Source organism: Stegostoma tigrinum, chromosome 2, assembly GCF_030684315.1.
Source record: "Stegostoma tigrinum isolate sSteTig4 chromosome 2, sSteTig4.hap1, whole genome shotgun sequence".
Taxonomy (NCBI): domain Eukaryota; kingdom Metazoa; phylum Chordata; class Chondrichthyes; order Orectolobiformes; family Stegostomatidae; genus Stegostoma; species Stegostoma tigrinum.
Genome location: NC_081355.1, coordinates 81,424,180 through 81,450,368, shown reverse-complemented (window position 1 = coordinate 81,450,368; position 26,189 = coordinate 81,424,180). Strand labels below are relative to the sequence as shown.

Below are 26,189 nucleotides of genomic sequence, written 5' to 3'. Positions count from 1 at the left end.
GTATTCCGACAACAGTACTGAAGACTTGTGCTCCAGAACTTTGCCACTCCCCTGTACTTCTTCCAGTACAGTTACAACGCTTGTATCCACCCAACAATGTGGAAAATTGCCCAGGAATGTCCTGTACACATTAGGCAGGACAAATGCAAACTGGCCAATTACCGCTTCATCAGTCTACTTTTGATCACCAGAAAAGTGATGGAAGGTGTCATCCACAATGCCATCAAACTACATCTTTTCAGCAATAACCTGCACAGTGGTGCAGATTGGATTCTGCCAGGGGCACTCAGCTCCTAACCTCATTACAACTTTGATTCAAACATGGACAAAAGTGTTGAATTCCAGAGGTGAAGTGAGAGTGACAGCCTTTGACATTAGGACTGCATTCGACTGAGTATGGCATCAAGAAGCTTTAGCAAAACCTAAATTAGTTGGTATCAGACACAAACAAATATTTGGCATATAGGAAGCTGGTTGTGCTTGTTGGTGTTCAGTCATCACAAGTTCAGGATATCTCTGCAGGAGTTCCTCAGGGTAGTATTCTAGGCCCAACCATCTTCAGCTGCTTCATCAATGACCTTCCCTCCATCTTAAGGCCAGAAGTGGGGATTTTCATTAATGGTTGCACAATGTTCAGCACCATTCACTGCTCCTCAGATACTGAAGCAGTCCATTGTCAAATTCAATAAGCTCTGGACAATATGCAGTGTTGAGTCGACAAGGGGTAAGTAACATTCACACCACACAAATGCCAGACAATGACCATTTCCAATAAGAGTCAATCTACCCACCATCATTTAAAATTAGATGCTGTTACTGTCACTGAATCCCCCATTATCAACATCCTTGGGAAGTTACAATTGACCAGAAACTCAGTGGGTCTCACCACATAAACACAATGTCCACAAGAGAAGTCAAATTGTCTGGATGGATGTATCTCCAACAACACTCAAGATAGTTAACACCATCCAGGATGAAGCATCCTGTTTGATTGGCACTGTATCAATAAATATCCACACCCCCCACGACCGATGCACAGTAATAGCAGTGTGTATTACCTACAACATTCAATGACAAGGGCAGCAGATGCATGGGAATGCCACCACCTGCAACTTCCCTTCCAAGCCATTCACCATCCTGACTTAGAAATATATTGCCAAACAAATGCTGTCCCAACCTGCAAAGCCCTTGTTTCTTTTTATTCACTCACGGAACATGGGCATCACTGGCTGGGCCAACATTTGGGCCTAGTTGCCTTCAGAAGGGTATGGGGAGCTGCCTTCTTAAACTGCTGAAGTTCACATGCTGTAGATTGACCTTAAATGATCTTAGGGAGGTTATGCTAGGATATTGACACAGAGACAGTGGCAATATATTTCTAAGTCAGGATGATGAGAAGATAGTTTCCCTCGAGAAGGTGGTGTTGAGCTGTGTTCTTGAACTGCTGCAGTCCATATTCTGTAACATAGCACCACTGCTGCTCTTGTCCTTTGAAGTGGCCAGGGGTTTGGAAGGTACTGTCTGAGGCGCCTTGGTGAATTTCTGCAGTACATCTTGTACATAGTACACATTGCTGCTACTGAGCATCAGTGTAGGGGGAGGAAATGTTTGCAGATGTGGTCCATACAAGCGTGCTGCATTGCCCTGGATGTATCAAGCTACTTGAGGATTGTTAGAGCAGTACTCATGTAGCCAAGTGGGGACTGTTCCACCATTTACCTGACTTGTGCCTTGTAGATGATGGGTAGGCTTCTGGGAATCTGAAGACACGTTACTTGCTGCCTTGCCCCTGTCCTGTTTTTGTAGTGACAGTATTTATACGCCCAGTTCAGTTCCGTTCTGGTCAATGGTAAGCCCCAGGAGGTTGACAACAGAGAATTCAGTGATTGTAATGCTATTGAACATCAAAGGGCAATCATTAGATTCTGTCTAGATGTTGATGCTTGTTGCCTGCTACTTGTGTGGTGCAAATGTTATTTACCCTTGTCAGCCCAAAACTGGATATTGTCCTGTATTGTTGCATTTGGACATAACTGTTTCAGCATTTTTAGGAGTTGCAATTGGGTGCTGAACATTATGCAATCATGAGAAAAGGTCGTCATTGCTGACCTGATAATGGAGGGAAGGTCATTGATGAAGCAGCTGAAGAAGGCTGAGCCCAGGACACTACCCTAAGACTCCTGCAGAGATGTCTTGATGTTGAGATAACTGACCTCCAAAATACACAACATTTTGCTTTTGTGCCAGGTCTGACTTCAACCCAGAGAGTCTGCCCCTTCATTCCACTGACTTCAGTTTTAATAGGGCTCCTTGATGCCACATTCAGCCAAATGTCAAGGGCAGTCACTCTTGCCCCACCTCTGGAATTTAGTTTGTTTCTCTATGTTGGACCAAAGCTGTAAGAGGTCATCAAAATGTCTTATAATGGCCAAATATCTTAAAGGTCTTAAAATGGCCATTTCTACTGTCTCATAACTGGTGGAACTTTCCCCAGCCAAGAGGACATAAACATCCTGAACTTCCTGAAAAATGTACTTTGCAATAATAAAGATGAGTGTTGAATTGACCACTTTAACGTTCTAATGGCTTGAAAGAATAATCAAAGTTTCTATCTCTGCTTTATCAAACTTCCTCAATTTCCACCTATAAACGTTTGGCCACCTTTTCTAAAATTTTAAGTTGTCTGACTTTTGGGCAAAATGCTAATCCCAAGATGCTCTCTGAATCATTTAACTGTTCGAAGAATGTGCAGGCATCAGACGTGGATATTTCTATACCGCAGCTTTGCAAATTCAAGAAAGCTTTCTGTAATTTCAATAAAAAAGATTGATCTCAAAGTAAGAATTTACCCCCTCTAATCCTTCTGTTTCTTCTTTGGGTTCAAATTGCGGAGACAAACTCCCAGTTTGATTGGATGTATTCCCACATGAGGTTGTTCTGTTTGTTGTAACTCCAGATGGAATACCCAAAGAGCCTAAGTGAGGAGGGATGAACTTGGTTATTCACCTGCCCCCTAAGTTGCTTGTAGCAAGGCTCATTTACAAATTATTCTTAACTTTGTGGATACCTTTCTCCCAGACCAAATGAAGTCATATTTTTAAATAGGAGCCAATTTAACAAGGCATCCTTGAGTTAAAAAAAGACAATGAGTTTACCAGTTGGAAAAAATAAAAAATGCAATATACATAGTGACAGAAGGTAACACAGCATAGAGCTGGATGAACACAGCAGGCCAGGCAGCATCAGAGGAGCAGGAAAGCTGACGTTTTGGGTCTGGACCCTTCTTCAGAAATATGTACTGACAGATTAAGAATAAGAAGTGAGTCCAAAAAAGTAAAAGTAATAAAAAAAATTACAAAGTATTAGCTCAGTAGCAGAACATCGAGAAACCAGTTTTGGAGTACTATGTACAGAACTGCTCACTTTATTTAAGGAAGGATGTTAATGCATTGGAAACAGTTTGGAGAAGGTTTCCTAGACTAATTCCTGGAATGAGCAGATTACTTTATGATGAAAGGCACAACAGGCTAGGTCTGTATTTTCAGGTGCTGCGAAGAATTAGAGGTGACGTAAGCAAAACATATAAGATCCTGAGGAGACTTAACTGCCTGGAAGTTGAGACCGTGTTTCCTCTTGTGGGAGAATTTGGTGCCTGGGGTCTGAATTTCTGTAAATCTCTGGATGGGAAAGCACAAACCTGTCTGCAGGGGATGGCTTCCTGCTGAGACGGTAATGGATAGTCAGCTTCTCATTATCTCTTCTGTTTGAAATTTTCCCTGACTCTGTACAGGTGAGCCAATCCATACATTCAAACAGTTCTTTGCCAGGCATTCGCTGGATTTACACATACAGTCAGATTTTGGTTGTAGCAGTCCTCTTTGAACACCATACATTGGAATTAAAATCTCAACATGTCTTGGAGTTCTGATTTATCATCATGTCACCATGCTTTGGATGGGATGATCAGTTTTATGTGACTGTTTCAACACTTTATGTACATGTTAAGATGCTCAGGTACAACTTAATGATGTTGGAGATTTCCCCAAGTCCTTTAACCATCAGAGCTCTTTCATCTTATTGTTTTGATATTCATACAATATGTGAATGTCTGATGCATGTGTCTTTGCAGTGGTCTGTGTACTTCAGAGTATTACATTTGAAATATAAGTGAATACAAGCTCCTTATAAGTGAATGTTTTGTTTGAAGCATTACTATTGTAAGGTGATGTTATCCACACAGTAAATGAGCACATATAACTCTGCTTGTTGAGCAAAAATTCATTCCTTATTTTTCATATTTACAGGTTATTTGCATTCATGGAAATAATCCTCAGAAATCAGAACTTCTAAAAACTGACAGCTCTAAGAATTCGCAAAAACACATATGGACAGAAGCCAGCAAAGACCTCTCTATCAGCCGTCTGCTTTCACAGACATTATCTGGCAAAGAGAATGCTACTGCTGTGGACCTGCATTATGAAACTCCAGTACCTTACTCTGACCAGGACATATGGGATTGGTTACGAAATGCATCAGATCAGAAGGACCCCCGCCCTCGAATTAAGAGGCGACCTATAGTCAAAACGGGCAAGTTTAAAAAAATGTTTGGCTGGGGGGACTTTCATTCCAACATTAAAACTGTCAAGCTAAATCTACTCATCACAGGCAAAATAGTGGACCATGGAAATGGTACCTTTAGTGTCTATTTCCGTCACAATTCAACTGGCCAGGGGAATGTTTCCGTCAGCCTGGTACCCCCTACAAAAATTGTGGAATTTGACTTGGCTCAACAGACGGTGATTGATGCCAAAGATTCAAAGACATTTAACTGCCGTATTGAATATGAGAAAGTGGACAAGGCGAAGAAGACTACGCTTTGCAACTATGATCCATCAAAAACCTGTTACCAGGAGCAGACGCAAAGCCATGTGTCATGGCTGTGCTCCAAACCCTTTAAAGTTATATGTATTTATATTTCATTTTACAGTACAGATTATAAACTAGTGCAGAAAGTGTGTCCAGATTACAATTACCACAGTGACACTCCATATTTCCCCTCTGGCTGAGGGTGACCTGATTGGCATCTGAGAAAACGGTTACTGTAATTATGGTATTGTAATGAATTCTATATCTTAGTCTTCATTTGTATGAATGGTTTGTACTGTATATAGTTTATTCAGTGTTATTTGAGCTACCTATGACCATTAACTTGTAACTGTCTCTCTTGCTTGTTTATGGTTTTAAGAACAAATGAAATGAAAAATAACCTTTTATTTGTGTAGCCGTTATAGCTTACAACAAACTCATGTACAAAAAGAATTATTATAATTAATGTAACTGGTGAAGGAACAGTTTAAGAGGTATACATATACCATATTACTCATTGCTGTATTAAAGTATTTTATTTCTGGAAGATATGATATGTAAATAGGAATAAAATACAAAAAGATTTCAGTTTCAAAATGTGCATACCCTTGAATTATGGCACATCAATTATTCTTGAAAATCTCCTTCAAGCTTCACTTCTTTATTTGATGAATATATATGTAGGTACTTTTGGTCCAGGATCTTTAATATGGATGGATTTTGAGACTAAGACAGACTCCTAAACAAATACAAATTTCCACTCAGAACCAATGTGTAGCATCACTGTTGATTCATCATCTTCCATATGTGCTTATTGATGATTGCATTGATGATTGCATATGGCACAATGTTAGCTGCAGCTACATTGGTGTTTGACAAATATATTCAACTGCTACCAAAGCTGAATCCAGCCAGTTTAAGTATCCATATTCAGTAAAGAAATTTCAAAAAAAAATTTGCTATTTCACCTGTACATTGTGATTGAAAATAACAGCAGAAGTAGGCCATTCAACACAAAGTGTTTCTGCCACTTAATGGGATCATGGTTAATCTGATAATTCTCCGCTACACTTTCCTTCTGCTTCCCTATGATAGCTGATCCCCTTGCTGACTGAAAACCTGTCTGTCCTAGAAACCAGCAGGAGCATGGCACAACTTTCCGTTGTGATATGATATAAGCATCTAAAAATAGCCAGCTTTGCTTTATTGCCAATATTTCCTACAATCATCCACAAAAAGCTCTGATGGGAAATTTCTAAGTGAAAGCTAACAGGAATCATTCTCAGGGTTCACTGTAAGCATGCCTGGAATCAAGATGACAAAGAGTGGAGCTGGATGAACACAGCAGGCCAAGCAGCACCTTAGGGGCACAAAAACTGACGTTTTGGACCTAGAAAGGGTTTAGGCCCGAACGTCAGCTTTTGTGCTCCGAAGGTGCTGCTTGCCCTGTTGTGTTCATCCAGCTGCACACTTTGTTATCTCGGATTCTCCAGCATCTGCAGTTCCCATGATCTCTGATGGAATTGAGATGACATTCGTGCAGGGCACAACTGTGAAATTGAGAAACCCAGAAGAAGGGCCTCATTGAATGCCTTCTAAAAGTTAACTGAAAGGCTGTTTTTTTTTCTCTTTGTGGGATTCCAGCCCACAGGTTGACAGTCAGGGAGCCCTCCAGATTCACAGAACAGATGAATGCACTCTTATGGAGAGGGAGGTTCAGATGACAGTTCCTACAGACCTGAATGCAATTGAGGGCCTCTCAATTTTCTGGGCATCCCACAGTCATAAGGGTCAGGGGTCATTCCAGTATGGTCTCAATGGTGGTTCGGAGTAGGAAGCAGACAGCATATATAGAGGGAAGTGGAGGAGAGGCTTTTGACTGGCAGCTTGTTAGCTGGAAGAATCGCTGTTCTCCTTCCAACTCCCACACAATGTTTTAACAGCACTTAACTCATGAAATTCAGACATCCTTTCATCCTTTAACCTGTTATGTTTTCTAATATGGGTAACCCAAACACTTGAAGTTAAAAATTGAATAACGATTAAATTAAAGCTTACAGCCTCACCAAAAAATTTGAACAAATGACCCATACCCTGTGAGGAGATTGGTTGCCTACCCTTTTCCCCCCTCCATAAAGTTGGAATAAGAGGATTCAGAACGGGCTTTAGTTCCTGTTCTGATTTTTTGCATTTAAACCCCAACCCACCAATTTTTGGGGAGTTCAGATTCAGTATGAAATGTTCAAATTTAACAACGCTTCTTGTGCTACAATGGTGATGCCATTTGGTTGGACTCATGTGCCTTTCTGAATTATTGTATGTATCTAGAAACTGCAAAGGTTCAGAAAGACAGCTGACCACAGCCTCCTGAAAAGCAGTTAGGGATGGATAATAAATATTGGCCTAGGCAGCAATGTTCACACCCAGTGAATGAAAAACAAGACAGGTGCTCTACCTTAGCTATGTCTAACTAGTGTTATACCACTCTAGCACAATCCTCCTGCTCTTACATTCAGTGCCACAGTTAGTAGGGAAATGTATGCCTTATTTGTTCTTAACTACCTTATCTATCTTCTTGTTACCTTTAGCAGTCTTTGGACACGCGCTCAAATGTCCCTCTATTCCCCACCATACTCCTCAAAACGCTACCATTTAATGTGCATTCACTTAATGTTTTGTCCTCCCTATGCAAATAATAGCTCACATTTCTCAGACTGAATTCCATTTGCACATTTCTGCCCATCTAACCAGTCTATTGGCCATTTCCTGCAGTCTGGAGTTTTCTACCTCAGTTTCAAACAAATGGCTAATTTTTCTATGATTTCTGAACTTCTAAATAATGACCCCCATGTTCAGGTTTAAATCACTGTAATACCATGAAAAACATACATTCTAGATCTGAAACCTGTGGAAATCTATTGGAAACAGGTTTCCTGTCACATAATTATTCGTCAGCCATGACCCTGCGCATCTTGCCATGGAGCGGATTTTGGATTTAATTTAACCCCGTTCTTGATTGATGTGTCATGTAGGATTAAAACCACTGACTTTAAAGAAAGGCTTGACAGCAGCCATAATATGCTTGGGTCAACCTTAACACGGTAATTGTGGGATATCCACCCCGTCAGGGTTAGGGAAATACTACTCTCAAGGGTGACTAGCCAGAATGATTTGCTGATAGCTGTGTTGCCCCACCAGTGCCAGACTTCAGTAGCAGTCCCATGAAGGAAGCCAGGCTAAGGTGAACTCACTGCTTTTGGTCAGGATCAAATGAGGTAACCTGGGGAGTGAGGAGGGGGTGTCAACCTTCGAGCCTGGAGGAGGGAGTCAGAAAAGAGGACGAGCAACATCCTGTGGGGATCCCCATGATGAATACAAGTTGCTCACTCAGAGATGTGTACCTAATTATTCCCACGGCAGAGGTAGTAGTCTCATGATTGTGGCAAGTACATTAAATACAATTGTATTTCCCCAACGTCCCATCTTTCATAAAAGATAGCACGTGCTATTATTTGAAAGACATGTTATGTAAGATTCCAATTCACATGACTGTATGGAAAATTTTCTTTCACTAACAAACCAGCATGTCAAATCTAATCAGTTCCACTTTGTGCAGTCTCGACATATACATTACAGGTCTCCTAACGGTATGCAGGTGCATTGTCATTGTAACCTTTTATGCATTCAAAGCATATGGACTTCATTATCTGAGCTAGTATGTATTCCTATCTGTAGTTGTCCATGTGAATCTGATATGTGCCTTCTTGGACTGCTGTAGTGTGCTTGCTGAAGGCACAACCACAATGCAGTTAGGCAGGGAGTTCTAGGATTTTTATACAGTGGTAGTGAAAGATTGGCAATATATTTCCAAGTTAGGGTGCTAAGCAGCTTAGAGGGGAACCTGAAGGCGGTGGGATTCCTATGTATCTGCTACCCTTGACCTTTGAGATGGTAATGTTGGCGAGTTTAGGGAATACAGTCTAAGGAACCTAGGAGAATTCCTGCAGGGGATTTTGTTGATGGTGCATAGTGCTGCTACTGTGTATTGGTGGTGGAGGGAGTGAATTAAGTGGGCTGATTTGTCATGTATGGTGTCAAAGCTGGAGCTGCACTCATCCTGGGAGATGGGGAGTTTTCCCTCATGCTCCTAACTCCCAAAAGCCCATCAGTTACAAGGCACAAGTCTTGATGGAATACTCCCCACTTCCCTGGATGCATACAGCTCCAACAACATTCAAGAAGCTTGACATCATCCAATACAAAGCAGCCTGCTTGATTGGAACCATAGCCACAAACATTCAATCACTTCACCATCGATGCTCAATAAGAGCAGTGTGCACTATCTACAAAATGCACAGCAGAAATTCACTGAAGCTCCATAGAGAGCATCTTCCGAACCCATGGCCACTTTCATCTAGAAGGAAAAAGGCAGCAGATACAGGGCAACACCACTACCTTCAGGTTTTCCTCAAAACAACTTAGCATCCTGATTTAGACATATATTGACATTCCTTCACTGTCGCTGTGTCAAATCTTGGAATTTCCTCCCTAATGACTTTGTGGGTCTACCTACAGCACAAGAACTAGTTTGAGAAGACAGCTGACCATCATCTTCTCAAGGCTCATTCAACTGGTGATGCCCGCATCCTATGAGTGAATAACATAAACAAAATAAAATACACGGAGCTAGGTTAGAAGGCAGTGAGGTTTGGCACATGACTATTTTTACATGCACCCTCCCAGCAAATATGTGTAGGGTTCTTGATTGCATCGGTAATGTTCTGATTTTTTAAGTAGTTTGAATCACACCCGATCCCTGGTTCTAGAGACTGGGCTTATTTAGGGAATGTGAAATGAAGAAGGCAGGAGACAGGTGTTTCAGGGTAAGAGAACCTTTGCATTTATTGAGATAAAAAAGCTAAGTATAAACAAAAAAAAAGTAAATGCAATAAATAGGGAAATTGCCACAATCAGCTATACAGAGGACAGTAATGCTATTAAATACACTATTAGCCAGATTAAACTCTACTGGAACATAAAACCAATAGGTTTAATAATAAATTCTTTAATCAGGCTACCTACTTGTCACGACCTGCCTTTCCCTCTCTGCTAGCAAATCAGAACTTTGTGGTGTCAGGACTTTCACTTCACCATTGAGGAAAACACAGTTTTGAAATACACCTGGCTGTTCCTGCTTGCCATGCCCAGAGGCTGGATGAAGATTTCGTGCTGCGTAGTTTTTTCAGTTTGGGTTCAGTCTGCTGATATGGTAAGTTGCGCATTGAATCTATTGGGTAAGTACCTGGTTTTCTTTAGCTTCTGCTGCTTTTGTGGGCCCAGTTTTCACCTCAGGCTGTATCTGAGGCCTTGTAGTGTCAATTGAGTCAGTAGGTTTGCAGAGTTTGTTGGTTCTTGGATCTGCTGGTAGTGGTTGGTTGCTGTTGATTCTTCTGGTTCATAACAGGCCCAAGTCTGGTAGCTCTTGCTTGGAAGCTCTTGGAATGTTCTTGGATTGCTCTCAGAATTTTCTCCATCAGGTGAGATTGGGGCCTGTGACTATGCTGATTGTCGGCCCCTTATCTTCACTCCATTGTGTGTTCCATTGTGTTTCTGGTGTTCCTTTTGAAGTCAAAAAGTTTTCCGATCGTTAAGGATATGTGTGAATGGATTTTGATTGACTTTGAATGTCTGGCATCTCTGTGAATGGATTTTGATTAATGTTGTTTGCCTGGTATCTCTGCAGGCTCCGCACTGACTGTGCTGGGTAGAGCGAAGTGTAAAATCTGTCTCAGGTAAAGTCTGTCAGTGTCAGTTGATTGCTCTTTTAGAGAGGATGTGTAAATTGGAATTCCAGGCTGAACAATAGTCCCAGACAGAAATCTCTATCCTGCTGGCTCTATTGTGTGTTTGCTGCAGCCTCAGTCCAGGATTTTGCCCAGTATTTTGGATATTAGAAAAGTTCAGGGTCTTGACCAGTCTTTTAGATGAAGGGGATTTTTGCTCGATTCTAATCATGTCAGCTTGTTGTGTCTGTGATACTCCCCTGGGAAAAGGTCTGCTCTATACATTTTTGAATGATCAAATCCTTTACCCTCATCAATCCTCCTTCAAAAAACAACTCAAGTACAAGAAGCACTTAAGAAAAATACTGAAAGAACTGCGGATGTTGTAAATCAGGAACAAAAACAGAAGTTGCTGGAAAAGCTCAGCAGGTCTGGCAGCATCCATTTCTGAGGTAGGGTCACCGGAACCGTAACATTAACTCACTGGTGCTGCCAGGCCTGCTGAGATTTTTCAGCAACTTCTGTTTTTGTAAGCGCTTAAAAAATTTGTGCTGACTTTTTTTGTTAATAATGAATCACCCTCTCTTCAGAGCTCCATCTGCTATTTCTCCAGCACTTAGGTTACCTCAACTGGCCTATAGTCATTTAATTAGTCCCTTTCTGTTTATTTAAATGCACAATGGCAGTCCTCCAATGCTTCAGCATTGTCTACAACCTGAAAGATTTGAAGAATGATGCTTAAAATCTCTCTATTATTTCCTTCCATGATTCTTTTAATAGCCTGTGAAACATTTAATCCAAACAATAGCCATATCCTGTGTCTCCATACATGGTTACAATTCTGGGCTTGAATAGCCTTTGTATTTGTGACATATCTTTGAATTTTCCTAGATTTACTTGGCATTATCTTTTTATTCCTTCCCTTTTGTTTGCTAATTTCCTTTTTAACATTATCCTAGCTCTTTCTGTCGCATGACCGGGAGCTCAGGAATACCAACCACTCATATCGGGTCCTTGCTTCAATGCTAGGATGGGGGCAACTCAATGATTGAGTGACCTCTAAAAGCAGGTTGGCATTCCTGGGAAATTCAGAACCAGGGAATGCAACCCCTCATGACTTTGACTTATCTTTGATTCATTCAGGGTGTTTGGATGTCACTAGCTGTGCTACCCTTGTTCTTACTGGTTGCATTGAGAAGTAGTAGTGAGGTGTGGACTTGTAATGCTTCAGTGACCAATTAGCTGCATACATGGTTACGTCTACCATCTCTAAATCGGTCCTGGAATATCCATGATGGAGAGAAACAATACCCTTGCCTCCTACACCAGGAACCCACTGAGAAAAAAATGCCCAGGGAGACAGGAATCTCCCCTTAATTGCCTCCCTTGGGTGCCTGGTGGAGTTGGACTGCTGAGGTTCTCAATGCTACCAGCTTTAGGAAGTTAATGCTCTCCCCTCCCAACACCTTCCCCAGCCACTTTTTCATCCTCCAGCCTCCCGAGCCCATTATCCATGGGCCAGGAAGTCTCAGCTATGGCTTACTACTTTGCAGAACACCTCTGATTGCAGTACAAGAACAGAAGCAGACAGAGGCAGCATAAGTTGGCCATTGTCCAGCATAACCAACAGGTGAAAGGTGGAAGGTGACTCCACTAAAAGTATGCTCTTTATTCTTTTCAGCTGATTGAGAGAGAGAGAGAGAGAGGAGGAGAGAGACAGAGAGAGACATACAGCTGTCTGCAATGAAGCTTTTGAAACTGCCAGTGAACTCATTTAGTCATTCCATGGGTCTATGCTATATCTAAGGGTGGTAAATAGTGGATAAATTGTGTTGGGCTATTGGGAGTTTGCTTGGCATGGCAGCTACAAATCCTGAGAGATGGACCTTTGAGAGTGGCCAGTTCATGGGCAGGACTTGACCAGGCAAAACCAGGCTAATGTGACCGATAGTTGAATAAAAAGTAATCATACAGGAAATGATACAACAAAAGTAATGTCATGACAGAGTGCTACATCTGCTGGTTCAGGAATGTAAATCATTAGACATAAAACTATATAGACATCTCACTCTGGCTATGAGTAAAGGAAGAAAATGTTCACAAGTTGTTGGGGATAGAGAGAGAGAAACCAGGATTTGTGTTTGATCAAGGTAATAAATGTTTTCCATCTGGATGTGAGTTTTTCAAGTGTCCACAGTCTCTGAACTAACTGTTAACCCTTAGTGATCTGGTTCATTTGTGTTTTTGTTAGTTGGTTGCCAAAATGCTGTCTTGTACAGTTTTTGAGTTTTCATCCCTTGAGTTGAAGATCTGGGGAGCCTTTAAGTTGATGTTCCTTTAAGAACAATCAGTGGCTGTGTAAAAACAAAACCTTGCGACACAGTATTTATGTGGAATTAATCTCTTAAAGACTTGGTCAAAAACATCACTCAGAGATAGTAGGAACTGCCGATGCTGGAGAATCTGAGATAACAAGGTGTAGAGCTGGATGAGCATAGCAGGCCAGGCAGCATCAGGGGAGCGGGAAAGCTGACGTTTCGGGTCTGGACCCTTCTTCAGAGGGGTCTTTCATCTCTTGGTTAAAAAAAAATTACGTCTTAGAATTGGTTACAATTGTATGAAAACGATTGAAGAAAGCAAAATGAGTTAAATTGCATAACTAATTTCCTCTTTCTTTAAAACACTTTATTATATGTGTTGTGTTTAGTTTAGGAGTCCTGGTTAAATGGTAAATTGCAAAACTTGTGATTGAATTGTGTTTGGAACTTCATTTTCTGGCCAAAGTGAATTTCCAAATATTATTGCAACATATATGAATCTTTAATTCTGGATAATAAAAATTGCTCATCTTTAATATTTGTTGGTGTGAATTGGTGATTTGTAAAAATAGGAAAAAGTTAGCATTTTGGAAAGACAATTCCCTCTGCCAAATCTGAGAAAACTGATGTCAAAAAGTTTGATGAAGGTAGATTCTAACAAAGGAAGTAGTCTTCTCCTTTCTTCAGAAAGAGAACATAACATATTACTCTTAACTCTATCCAGTAGGAAGATGGGAGTGTTGATGCAATTATGTCTAAAAGCCTCCAGACGGCCTTTCAGATCATCAATAAAATGTCTACATCAGCTAGGAGAATTTATATATTCAATATATGTATAATTTTCATTGAACAGAGATACTTGGACTCATTAAAGCATTCTGCTTGAAGTGGGATGTATTGATGCAGTTTTGTTTTTCAGATTATGGCACATACGACATTTCCCCAACAACTTTGAATTTGTCAAATTGTCTGCAGACTTCCAGCGTTGCAGCTGTACAAGCTAGATAGGGATGTTGGGACTGATGAGGAGATGGACTTCTCCTTTAATGTAGCAAAAATGAAAAACCCACCAGACAGAAATCCATGGATAGCAGCTGGGGTTATTATCTTGTAAGACAAGGCGTGTAATTTTGAAAATGCGGTTGATGGTGTTTCCCATTGTTCCATCTCTGTGTAGTGAGGCAAAGCTGTTGTGTAATGTTTCCAAGGAGCTGGAAAGGATGAGCCAAGGAATAGCACTATGATGCACAGTTAAAGGAGAGTTCAACAAGTGCCTTTCCCCAGTGTAGTTGTAGAAGCTGTCTGTGAAAATTGGATTGTATTCACAGAGAGTTCCCATGGCAGTTACAATGACAACATTCCTTACATTTGACTGAATTTAGTAATAAAACAGAGTTGTCATAGATTCAAAACTTTGAAATGTTATTGCATTGGAAAATGTAAAGAAGTTGTTTTTAATGTGCTGTAGAAAATATGCTGTGAAAAAAATTGTTTGGCTTGATCTCAAAGCATTGATAAATCTTTTTGGAAGACACCCTGAAACTGGAATGAGATTTTTTTTTAATATTAGTATTTTTTTGAAGGTGAACTTTAAAGAAAGTACCAGAAATTTTTTTAAGACAAAAGAGATTTAAACTGCTGGCTTGAGATCATCAAAAGATGTTTTGACAGTTTTTGAAATGAATATATGAAAGTACAACATGATGTCACATGGTGAATTGGACATTGCCCCTTCTGAGACCAGCAGAGTTAACTCTTCCTGTGGACAGTTTTAAATCTTCTCACAAACTTTCTCTGTGGTGAGATGCATTTGTGGGTATCATTAACCTGCCGGGCTTCTTCTAGAGCCACAGTGGATTTTTTTTTACTGTTTGAACAGGTTTCAAGAGGATAATAAAGAAACTGAAAGTCCTACAAAGACAAAATCTTCGAAAACTGGAGAACATTGAACTGACGACAATTGTGTGGATCTCCAATAAGGGCATTCTTTAAAACTAGTAAGGATCTAATTGTTTCTGAAATTGGGAGTGATAAAATTACTTGATACAAGTTGCTAGTTCAAGTGCGCAATGGGAAATTCAATTGAATTTTTAAAGAGCAGTTAAATTTAAATCTTTAAATTTCAGTTTAAAACAAGAAACAATGGAAAATGTCTGGCGGGTTTGAATTTGTGAAAAAATGGGATAGATTGTTTTGGAAAAAATTATTTGACCACTGATGAAACTTGTTAGCTCAGCAACACTGCAGGGGTTGTACATGAAAGAAACCTTTGAGTCTGTTGTTGTCAATTTGGAATCTGGAATAATTTTAAAAAAAGAAAAGTCAAATATTATCTGGTGAGTTACATTTGAGAAAATTGTGCATACTGTTTTGGAAGAAAAAGCAAACAAGTTAAATTTAGTAATGCTTGTCACTACACGGTAATAATGTTTGCTTGTCTCTTTTAAAGTATTTGTGAAAGCAGGCTTTTTTGTTTACTCTGGACAGTAAGGTTTTTATCCAGAACTCCTGAATCAGATTTCATGGGGGCCAATTGGATTAATAGAATAGTGACAGGGGAATAGTGACAAAACATCAACTGGAAATGGGAATGACTCACCTTGGTATTTGGTGGTGAGGAATGGCAGTGGTCAGCAGTGAAGTGTCAGTAGGGGTCAAAGCCATGCGACTGGCCACGAAGTCTGCTTTGCCTACTGATGTCAGCAGCGTCAGTCGGCGGTGAAATGGCTGGTGATCCCCAGCAGGGCTTAGCCAACTTGGGAGAGGGCAAGTCAAAGTCCGGCTTGGAGCGTCTGCAGTCTCATGGCTTAGGAAGGGTTTGGCTTTTTAACTTATTTCTTTATTTTTTCTACTTTTATACTAAGAAGAAACTGTTGTGCTGAACTTTTTTAACTTAGTTTGTTATTTTTCTATTTCTGTACCAAAGATTTTGTACCTAAGTACCTCTGTATTTAAGGCGCTGCCTGGAATGGTGACTTTGTACATTTTTCACTGCACTCTTGAACTCTGTACATGTGACAATAAATCTAAACAAAATAAAGCAATCTGAACAAATGGAATATGTCCAACGAAATCAAAGTGGGGATAGAATTTAATAATTAACAGTTTTTGTTTCCTTGGAGACATGTGTACCCTTGCCTGTGAGTGTTTTTTAAAAGAGAGCTGGATTAGCTGCAACACAAACAGAAGTTGCTGGAAAAGCTCAGCAGGTCTGTCAGGCATCTGTGAAGAAAATGTCAGAGTTAACGTTTCAGGTCTGGTGACCCTTCCTCAGAACTGGGCCTGAAACATTAACTCTGGTTCTTTTCCTTCACAGATGCCACCAGACCTGCTGAGCTTTTCCAACAATTTCTGTTTTTGTTCCTGGTTTACAGCATCCGCAGTTCTTTCAGTTTTTAACTGAATTAGTTGATTTGGCCACTACCTGGAACAAGGAACCAGGTGAGGAGGATGCACACGCACCCTACAGCGACTTTTGATCTTTTGTAAGATCAGTTGAAAGTCAAGGATGTATGACATGATCGTGGAATCCAGATGTATGTGTGCATAAGTGGTCGTTACATCTGAAGTAACAAAGATGAAGAAATGCATGGTGAAAACACACTGAAGGAGGGGCTCAGACATGTACACTTACTTGACAAAATAGTTATTGTAGTCTGGATGTGTATTAAAACATAGTTTAAATGACACATAACCTCATAGAGAAACTGACTTTAAAATAACGAAATTAGTATAAGTGAAAATAAAATAAAATTGTGATTGGCTGTTATGTCAGAATGTTGCAGAGATGAAAGGACGTGGACTCCTGGGGGAATTATGGTGGGCTGGATAGAAGGCCCATCAGCTAACATACAGTTACTTCACCTTCAGCAATAATATGGGATATGTATCCCAGTGTTCAAATCAGAAGGTGAAATTATGTGTTAGGACAGTTAGTGTAGGTGAAAGAAGACCAAGCTAAGACTTGGATAGTGCAGAAGAGTGGAACAAGAGAACCTCAGGAAAGAAAGGGAAGTGTAAGCAAAATGTAACATGAAATAAATGTTTGCTGTCTTAATGAAAGCAGGAATAGATGTGCTAAATTCTGTGGACATTGAGACCCTATAAAGTAAGTTTGTTAAGTTTGGGCAACTAACTTGGGAAGTTATTAAATGATCTGCTGTATGTATTAGCACATAGAGATTTAGCAAATTGGTGTTTGACCAAAATGGTTATGAAGATTGCTAATAGGACTATGTGAAACATAGCACACCCAGTTGGGTATTAGTGCCAAAGCTGGTCGAACTCACTGTAATTTGTTAGAGCTATATGACTTGTCACAATGGCATGAACTAACCACTTCATTGCTGTTTGGACACTGGATATTTTATGGCAAATGGTTGGATGATAACAACCAGAACCTCCAGGAAGATGATTGTGAACAATGAGCAGGAGGCCATATATCTCTTCTATAGTCCTGCTTTTCAACCATGTATATTACTGTATAGCAGGGGTACTTATATATGGAGGAAGTTAACACTTAATAATACAATCATTCACAAAATTGGCCCTGACCATGAGTGTGTGACCAGCACTCATACTGTCTTTTTTTTAACTTAATCTATTTTTCTAATTAACTTGTTCAGAGATGCACCTCTGGAACATGTGGGACTTAATCTTGGGTGTCCCAGAGCAGGGGTAAAGACACTACCATTTTGCCACTGAGGGCCTGAAAGTTTTAGCACTCTCCCTCTAGCCATGTGGAGACATCATAAAGTTACAGATTATTTTGTAGCCATATTGACCTATCTTAATGATAAGAGAGAGGAACTACCTGATAACATATGTAGAGACCAAATTTATGTTATCTATGAGAAATTACATATAAACCCGATATAATTAAAGAATGGGAGGTGATAACTGTGTATTGCATGGTTATCACATGGTTCCTGCTCATGTGAAATTTGAGAAATTGTGAACTTTCCTTGCAAAATAACTCATTGATATCAGTACACCATGACTTCTTACGGCAAGAAACTGCCATGACTTACATAAATAATCACTGTTGATTCCATTGCCCTCATGGGCAATGGGCTCCAGGCTATACCACTTGCCATGTTAGAAAGAATTTCCATACATTCCACCTGCATCCCTCGCCCAAAACCTCTAATCTGTGTCTCCTGGTGCTTGGACAATCAACTATCGGGACAAGGTTTTCTTTGTCTACCTTATCTAAATTTGTTATAATTTGCAAATCTTTGTCTCATCATTGATGACCATGTTAGGATAAGCAGTTTCTTTGCTAATCTTTGCTAAACTCCCCCAATCCTTCTTCTTTTAAAATGTGCTTTAGAATTCATTTTCCTGACACAAATTTAGGTCATATCTCCTCATATTTCCTTTTCAGCTTGACATTCACTCGTGTCTGATTAAATATCTATGATATTCTTACAGTTTCTTTTTTACATTTGAAGTACTGCATTAATAACATTGTTCAGCCAACTTCCTATTCACTCTGTTACATTTGTTTTCAATGTTGATGATGTGCACGCTCTAATGTATGATATTTCTAACTATTTTCACTCTCCTCTCCACAATCTCCCAACCCTTGAAGATTTTCATGAGACTTTGCGTGACTTGACTAGCTAGTTTATGTGCGTTGAGTTGGAAATCGTTATGTTCCAAAATTTTCAGAGATCAAGCTTGGGAACAGAATAATTTCCACAACTGAACAGAAAACCTATCAATTGGCAGCATGCAGACAAAGCCACGCAGTAAAGCATGTCTGTGACAAGTCACATGGTAGCTGGAAACTTTCTTTAATCTCCACATTTGTCTTATCTCCTTAGCACAGCTCTCGTGTCTGGTGGATGCATAAATTTCAATGCTGTTATCAACATATTCGTTGATAAATTGCTTCTGACTGGTATGTTTGCCAGTGCACATAAAGATTTGTCAGTGTATTAATGTAACACATTATAACAAAGGCGGCATCTATGTGCAGCACAAGGGTGTTGCGCCAGATATTTGTCTGGTCTCCTTTGAGAGTAAGGCACACCCGACACTTTGCCCAGAATGTACAATATGGTCTGTTGGAGGGTGATTGAAGCTCTCTGCAAGCTGTAATTTGATTCAGTGTGAGGCAGGCAGGGTACAGAGCTCGCAGTGATGCTGTGATTGAACAGTACGGCTGGGGAAGGTGCAAATCGTGTGAGACTGATGATGTACTACAGCGTCAGCAGTGAGGCTGTAACTAGTTTTATGAAGATCCCCTGTAATCTAGTGCCCTGCATCTGTAATTATAGTTATCCTTGACAGATAAAACAAAATACTTTATATCCTATTTAGTAGGTTATTTGCGATTTGAAGTTTTATTTTTTGTTTACAATTTGGAAGTGATTTGAAAAAAAATGGCCAAGGCCAAGGCTATAACTTTGAGGCAAAAACATAGAATAAAATTCTAAAACTTTGCGTGGTGTAGGTACAGCTACAGTTGTGAGCTGCTGGTCCAGCCTAGGCTATTGGTAATTCCTTTTAGTACCTGCTGCTGGAAGGATGTGAGTCCTTTCACACGGGTAAGAAGCCCTTCTTCCCACTGGCCAGCCTGCAAGAAGGGCTTCAAAAGATTGGGTGCCCTGTGCCAGTACTAGCACCTGTGCACTGATGAGAAGTGATGAAGGCAAGCTTGCCATATGACTTCCTAACTACCTTATCTACTTGTGTTGCCATTTTCAGGGAAGTGTAGACCTGGATCCCTCTGTATGTTAATGCCTCTAAGGGTTCTCTACACTTCCTTTCAAAATCTCCCAAAACGCATTACCTCGCATTTGTCTGGATTAAACTCTATCTGCCATTTCACTGCCTAAATCTCCAGTCTATCCATACCTTGCTGAATCCTCTCGCAATTGTCTCAAACAATCCTCTCCAATCACTATTCACAGCTCCCCCATTGTTTATGTCATCTGCAAACTTACTAATCATACCAGTTAAATTCTCCTCCAAACTATTTGTATATTGTAAGCAATATGAGTCCCTGCTGAACACCACTGGTCAGAAAAATAGCCTTCCATCATTACTCTCTGTCCTCCATAACCAAGCAAATTCTGTATCCATCTTACAAGCTCACAGTAGATCCCACCTGACTTTACCTTTTGTATCAGCCTGCTATGAGGGACCTTGTCAACATCCATGCAGACCTGGTCTTTTAGACATGCGACGTCAGAATCACAGCAATGTAGTTAACTCTTAAGTGTGATCTGAAATGGCTTGGCACGCCACTACTAAGTCAAATAGCAATGAAATAAGATGGCTTACCCAGCATCAATCTGGGCACTGGAAATGAAAATGGCCAACCTAACTCTGGGGTCCCTGAAAATTCCTCCTTATTAACATTAAAGAGTTTGTGCCAAATTTGAGAGTGCTGCTCCACAGGCCAATCAGGCAAGCACACACAATCATTTACACTGAATCATACCCCCAGGCAATGTCTCAAAAACTACCACCACCATCTCTGGGTATGTCCTGTCTCACAAGCAAGACAGACCCACTACATCAGGAAGTGCCACAGTGGTTCACAATTAGAACAGGGCTGTCTTGAACATCCTCAACATTGACTTTAGACCCCGTGACATCAAGACAAACATGAGGAAGGGAACCTCCAGCTAATTACCAACTATTGCCTCACTTTCACCTCAGCTGATGAATCGGTCTTCCTTCATGTTGAACACGAATTGGAAAAAGTGTTGAGGATGGTAAAGGCACAGAATTTATGCTGGGTGGGAGTTTTATTGCCTATCTTTGAGAGTGGCTTGGCAGAACATCTACTGATCCAATTGGCCAAGTCCCGGAGGGCATTGCTGCTACTCTAAGTCTGCAGCAAGCTGTGAGTGATTCATAACGAAGCAGAAACCTATGTGGCTTCATATTTACTAATCTAAGTGTTGCAGATGCATCGGTCCATGACTTTGTTATTAGGAATGACTATGACACACACCTTGTTGAAATAAAGTCCCATCTTCTTAGGCTGGATAACTTCCATTGTATTGCATGGTGTCAGCACCATACAAAATGGGACACACTTTGAAAAGACTAAGTGATTCAAATCACCCATGAGACACTATTGGTCGTTAACAGAAGACTCCTGCACAATCTGTAACCTCATGGCCCAGAAGAAACTCCACTCTACATTACCATCAAACCAACAGATCAACCCTAGTTAAATGAAGACGGCAGGATAGTATGTCACGAGTGGCATGGCATACCTGAAAGAGATATATCAATCTGGTGAAGCTTCAAAGCAGAACTCCTTGCATGCCAAGTATTGGAAGTAGCAAGTGGCAGACACAGTTAAGGGATCCTGCAAACAATGAATCTGATCCAAGCTCAGCAGCCCTGCCACATCCTCTCATGAATGGTGGTGGACAATTGAACAATGAATGGGACGATGAGGCTCCCTCAATATTTCTATCCTCAATAATGGGGACTCAACATTTCAGTGCAAAAGGTAAGGTCAAAGCATTTGCAAGCATCTTCAGGAGAATACCCTCTTTGTTCCATCTCAGTCTTCTCTGGAAGTGCCCAGCATCACAAACTTCAATTAACTTGATTCATCGACAAGATATCAGACACAGCATGAGGCAATGGATATTGTGAAGGCTATTTTTCCTGATAACATTTGGCTACAGTGCGAAAGACATGGTCTGCAGAACTAGCCACGTCGTCGCATAATAATGACACTAGATCAACCTAACAGTGTGGAAAATTATGGGAAGGCATAAAGGTAGGATAGACCTAGCAGGATAGATCTATCTCAGTCAATTACTGTCCCATAAGTGTACTGTCAATCTTGTGGAGATTGCTTTTTTATTTCAGGGGCAGAGGTGTCTTGCTGCAATTGTATAGGGCCATAGTGAGCTCATTTCTGGACTGCTGTGTGCAGGTTTACTCACCTTACCTGAGGAAGGATGTTCTGGCTATGGAGAGAGTGTGACAAAGCTTTTCTAGGCAGGTTCCTGGGTTTGCAGGATTGATATATGAAGAGAGACTGAATTTGTTAGGACTAGATTCCCTGAGTTTTAGAAGAGTGAGGAGGGGATCTCATAGAAAGCTATAAAATCTCTATCGGGCTGGACAGGATAAATACAGGAAGGGTGTTCCTGATGACCCCAGAGTGGAAAAGCAGGAGTCACAGTTTAAGGACATTGGGTGGCCATTTGAGACTAAGATGGGGAGAAATTTCTTCACCCAGAGAAAATGAGCTGTAGAATTCTCTGCCACAGAAGGTCGAAACACTGGTTCTGTGAAGAGGTACCCACAGAAAGTCACATTGAGCAATGGCCCCAGTACAGAACCCTCAGGCTGATGGCAAACAGAGTTATAATGCTGCTCATGCATCCACTACAGCCATCGTTGAAATAATGATAGTTGAATCACAGAATCACAGAATTGAAATGGTTTAGAAGGAGGACATTCAGCCCATCATACTTGCTCCTACTGGCCAAATGAGCTTCATGACTTAGACCCGTTCCCCTGCTTTTTCTACATACATATTGTTATTGAAATAACAGTGGAACTGTCCAATGCCCTCTTGAATGCATCACTTGAACTTGCCTCCATACATTTCCAGGCAGTGAACACCAAACTCAAACCAATTGGCATATGAAAATAGTAAAATGTGAGGCTGGATGAACACAGCAGGCCAAGCAGCATCTCAGGAGCACAAAAGCTGACGTTTCGGGCCTAGACACTTCATCAGAGAGGGGGATGAGGGGAGGGAACTGGAATAAATAGGGAGAGAGGGGGAGGCGGACCGAAGATGGAGAGTAAAGAAGATAGGTGGAGAGGGTGTAGGTGGGGAGGTAGGGAGGGGATAGGTCAGTCCAGGGAAGACGGACAGGTCAAGGAGGTGGGATGAGGTTAGTAGGTAGCTGGGGGTGCGGCTTGGGGTGGGAGGAAGGGATGGGTGAGAGGAAGAACCGGTTAGGGAGGCAGAGACAGGTTGGACTGGTTTTGGGATGCAGTGGGTGGGGGGGAAGAGCTGGGCTGGTTGTGTGGTGCAGTGGGGGGAGGGGATGAACTGGGCTGGTTTAGGGATGCAGTGGGGGAAGGGGAGATTTTGAAACTGGTGAAGTCCACATTGATACCATATGGCTGCAGGGTTCCCAGGCGGAATATGAGTTGCTGTTCCTGCAACCTTCGGGTGGCATCATTGTGGCAGTGCAGGAGGCCCATGATGGACATGTCATCAAGAGAATGGGAGGGGGAGTGGAAATGGTTTGCGACTGGGAGGTGCAGTTGTTTGTTGCGAACTGAGCGGAGGTGTTCTGCAAAGCGGTCCCCAAGCCTCCGCTTGGTTTCCCCAATGTAGAGAAAGCCGCACCGGGTACAGTGGATGCAGTATACCACATTGGCAGATGTGCAGGTGAACCTCTGCTTAATGTGGAATGTCGTCTTGGGGCCTGGGATGGGGGTGAGGGAGGAGGTGTGGGGACAAGTGTAGCATTTCCTGCGGTTGCAGGGGAAGGTGCCGGGTGTGGTGGGGTTGGAGGGCAGTGTGGAGCGAACAAGGGAGTCACGGAGAGAGTGGTCTCTCCGGAAAGCAGACAGGGGTGGGGATGGAAAAATGTCTTGGGTGGTGGGGTTGGATTGTAAATGGCGGAAGTGTCGGAGGATAATGCGTTGTATCCGGAGGTTGGTAGGGTGGTGTGTGAGAACGAGGGGGATCCTCTTGGGGCGGTTGTGGCGGGGGCGGGGTGTGAGGGATGTGTCGCGGGAAATGCGGGAGACGCGGTCAAGGGCGTTCTCAATCACCGTGGGGGGGAAGTTGCGGTCCTTAAAGAACTTGGACATCTGGGATGTGCGGGAGTGGAATGTCTTATCGTGGGAGCAGATGCGGCGGAGGCGGAGGAATTGGGAATAGGGGATAGAATTTTTGCAGGAGGGTGGGTGGGAGGAGGTGTATTCTAGGTAGCTGTGGGAGTCGGTGGGCTTGAAATGGACATCAGTTACAAGCTGGTTGCCTGAGATGGAGACTGAGAGGTCCAGGAAGGTGAGGGATGTGCTGGAGATGGCCCAGGTGAACTGAAGGTTGGGGTGGAAGGTGTTGGTGAAGTGGATGAACTGTTCGAGCTCCTCTGGGGAGCAAGAGGCGGCGCCGATACAGTCATCAATGTACCGGAGGAAGAGGTGGGGTTTGGGGCCTGTGTAGGTGCGGAAGATGGACTGTTCCACGTAACCTACAAAGAGGCAGGCATAGCTGGGGCCCATGCGGGTGCCCATGGCCACCCCCTTAGTCTGTAGGAAGTGGGAGGAGTCAAAAGAGAAGTTGTTGAGTGTGAGGACGAGTTCCGCTAGGCGGATGAGAGTGTCGGTGGAGGGGGCCTGGTCGGGCCTGCGGGACAGGAAGAAGCGGAGGGCCTTGAGGCCATCTCCATGCGGAATGCAGGTGGACAGGGACTGGACGTCCATGGTGAATATGAGGTGTTGGGGGCCAGGGAATTGGAAGTCCTGGAGGAGGTGGAGGGCGTGGGTGGTGTCATGGACATAGGTGGGGAGTTCCTGGACCAAAGGGGAGAAAATGGAGTCCAGATAGGTGGAGATGAGTTCGGTGGGGCAGGAGCAGGCTGAGACGATGGGTCGACCAGGGCAGGCAGGTTTGTGGATTTTGGGAAGGAGATAGAAACGGGCCGTGCGGGGTTGGGGAACAATGAGGTTGGAGGCTGTGGGTGGGAGGTCCCCTGAGGTGATGAGGTCATGAATGGTGTTGGAGATGATGGTTATGAAAATGTTTTTTCTCACATGACATTTGCTGCCTTTGCAAATTGATTTAAATTCATGCCCTCGCTTTATAAATGAGAGCTGTTTCTCCTTATCTACTCTAACCAGCCCCTTTATAATTTGAAAAACTTAGTTCCCTTGAAACTACGCTTCAGTTGCCTGGACTTCTCAGGAAAATAAAGACACTCCAGTGCCTAGAAGCCTGGGTCTCCAGAATAGTAATTGTTTGCTATTTCCTGCAAAAGCGAGCTCAGTGGTGGAGTGAGAACAAAGACGGGGAGATGGAATAGCCATCTGTCTTGTCAGATGAGGAAGAAGTCAGGTGGAGATTTTGAGGGAGTCAATGCTGATAATGAGGATGCTGAGGAAGGAAGGCAGTAGAGTGATGACAAACCTAAGAGTACTGAATGTGACTTTACATTATCTCATGTGGGCAATGAGAACTATGAGCCAGTTTTGGCATAGACGTATTTCTAATCTTAAGGTAATGCTTGCCTTCCCTCACTAATATGTTAAAATACTTGATTTTCTATTAAATATAAGTTGCTTTGTTCTCCTGACACCAATAACCACCTATTTCAGCTCTTGGCCATTGCTTCAGAATGAAGTTATGCAGAATTGCATATATGACTGTGCTGTTATGACTCAAATCTCAGCTTGCAAGAGACTTTCCTCAATTACGCAGTTGTAGGGATGCTAAACTATGCTGATTGACACCTGAAACCCAAACATTGAGCCTAACTTCCCACTTTCCAGAGATTATGTTCCTCCAGATGACAGCGAAGAATGTCAGCTTGAGTGCTCTTTGCACTGCTCCACTTGATAATACATGAGGGACATGTGTGTGGAAGAATTGGAATGATGTTGAAAGGTCTAATTTGGCTAATAAGAATGAAGTCCCAAAATCACAGCAAACTTTCATTAACTCAGAAGTTTGGAAAAGATGTGCTTTAAAGCAATATTTGAGGACTCATTCAAATTAATTGTCCTCTTGACAGTAAGGAATTAGGGGAACATCTTAAAGTGAAATGATTGATAATTATTAATAAGGCTGATATTGGTAAATTTTTGAAATCTGTGAATGGAACAAAGTATAAATTTTAATGAGAGATATCAATGAACTAATGCCGTGTGAACAGTTGAGTGTTTTAGGTCTTTTTATGTTTTAAGTATGAATCCGGCAGATGAGTGAAAGTACGTAGTGGTACTAGATTGATCACTGCAATGAAGAGACAGATGTAGATTGTACATGAAATGTCTGATGGAGATGTCTGGCACCCAGTCTTGTATGTGCCAGTCTGTACAAAAAAAGCTCATAGTAAAAGGAAGTTTTGAGTAGACAAGGGTCTATGCCCTGGTGGGGAGCAACAGGTCATTTATCCTCTTGCAACGCTGGAGCCAAGTTCTCTTGAGCTGCCCTTAAGCACCGAACACTGCAGCCTCCTCTATCCAGATTGCCTTTCTCTGT

The 26,189-nt window shown here is 41.9% G+C and overlaps 1 protein-coding gene across 7 annotated transcripts in view; it reads left to right on the top strand.

The window, feature by feature from the left end:
• LOC125466294 (neurexophilin-1) overlaps positions 1–5,467 on the top strand; it is a 135,034-nt gene extending 129,567 nt beyond the window's left edge. For all 7 annotated transcript variants that reach the window (XM_048560653.2, XM_048560626.1, XM_048560616.2 and 4 more), the window contains one exon: positions 4,305–5,467. In XM_048560653.2, coding sequence (XP_048416610.1) covers positions 4,305–5,066 — 762 coding nt within the window. In that variant the 3' untranslated portion in view covers positions 5,067–5,467. The remainder of the gene's footprint in view (positions 1–4,304) is intronic.
• Positions 5,468–26,189: the final 20,722 nt, after the last annotated feature.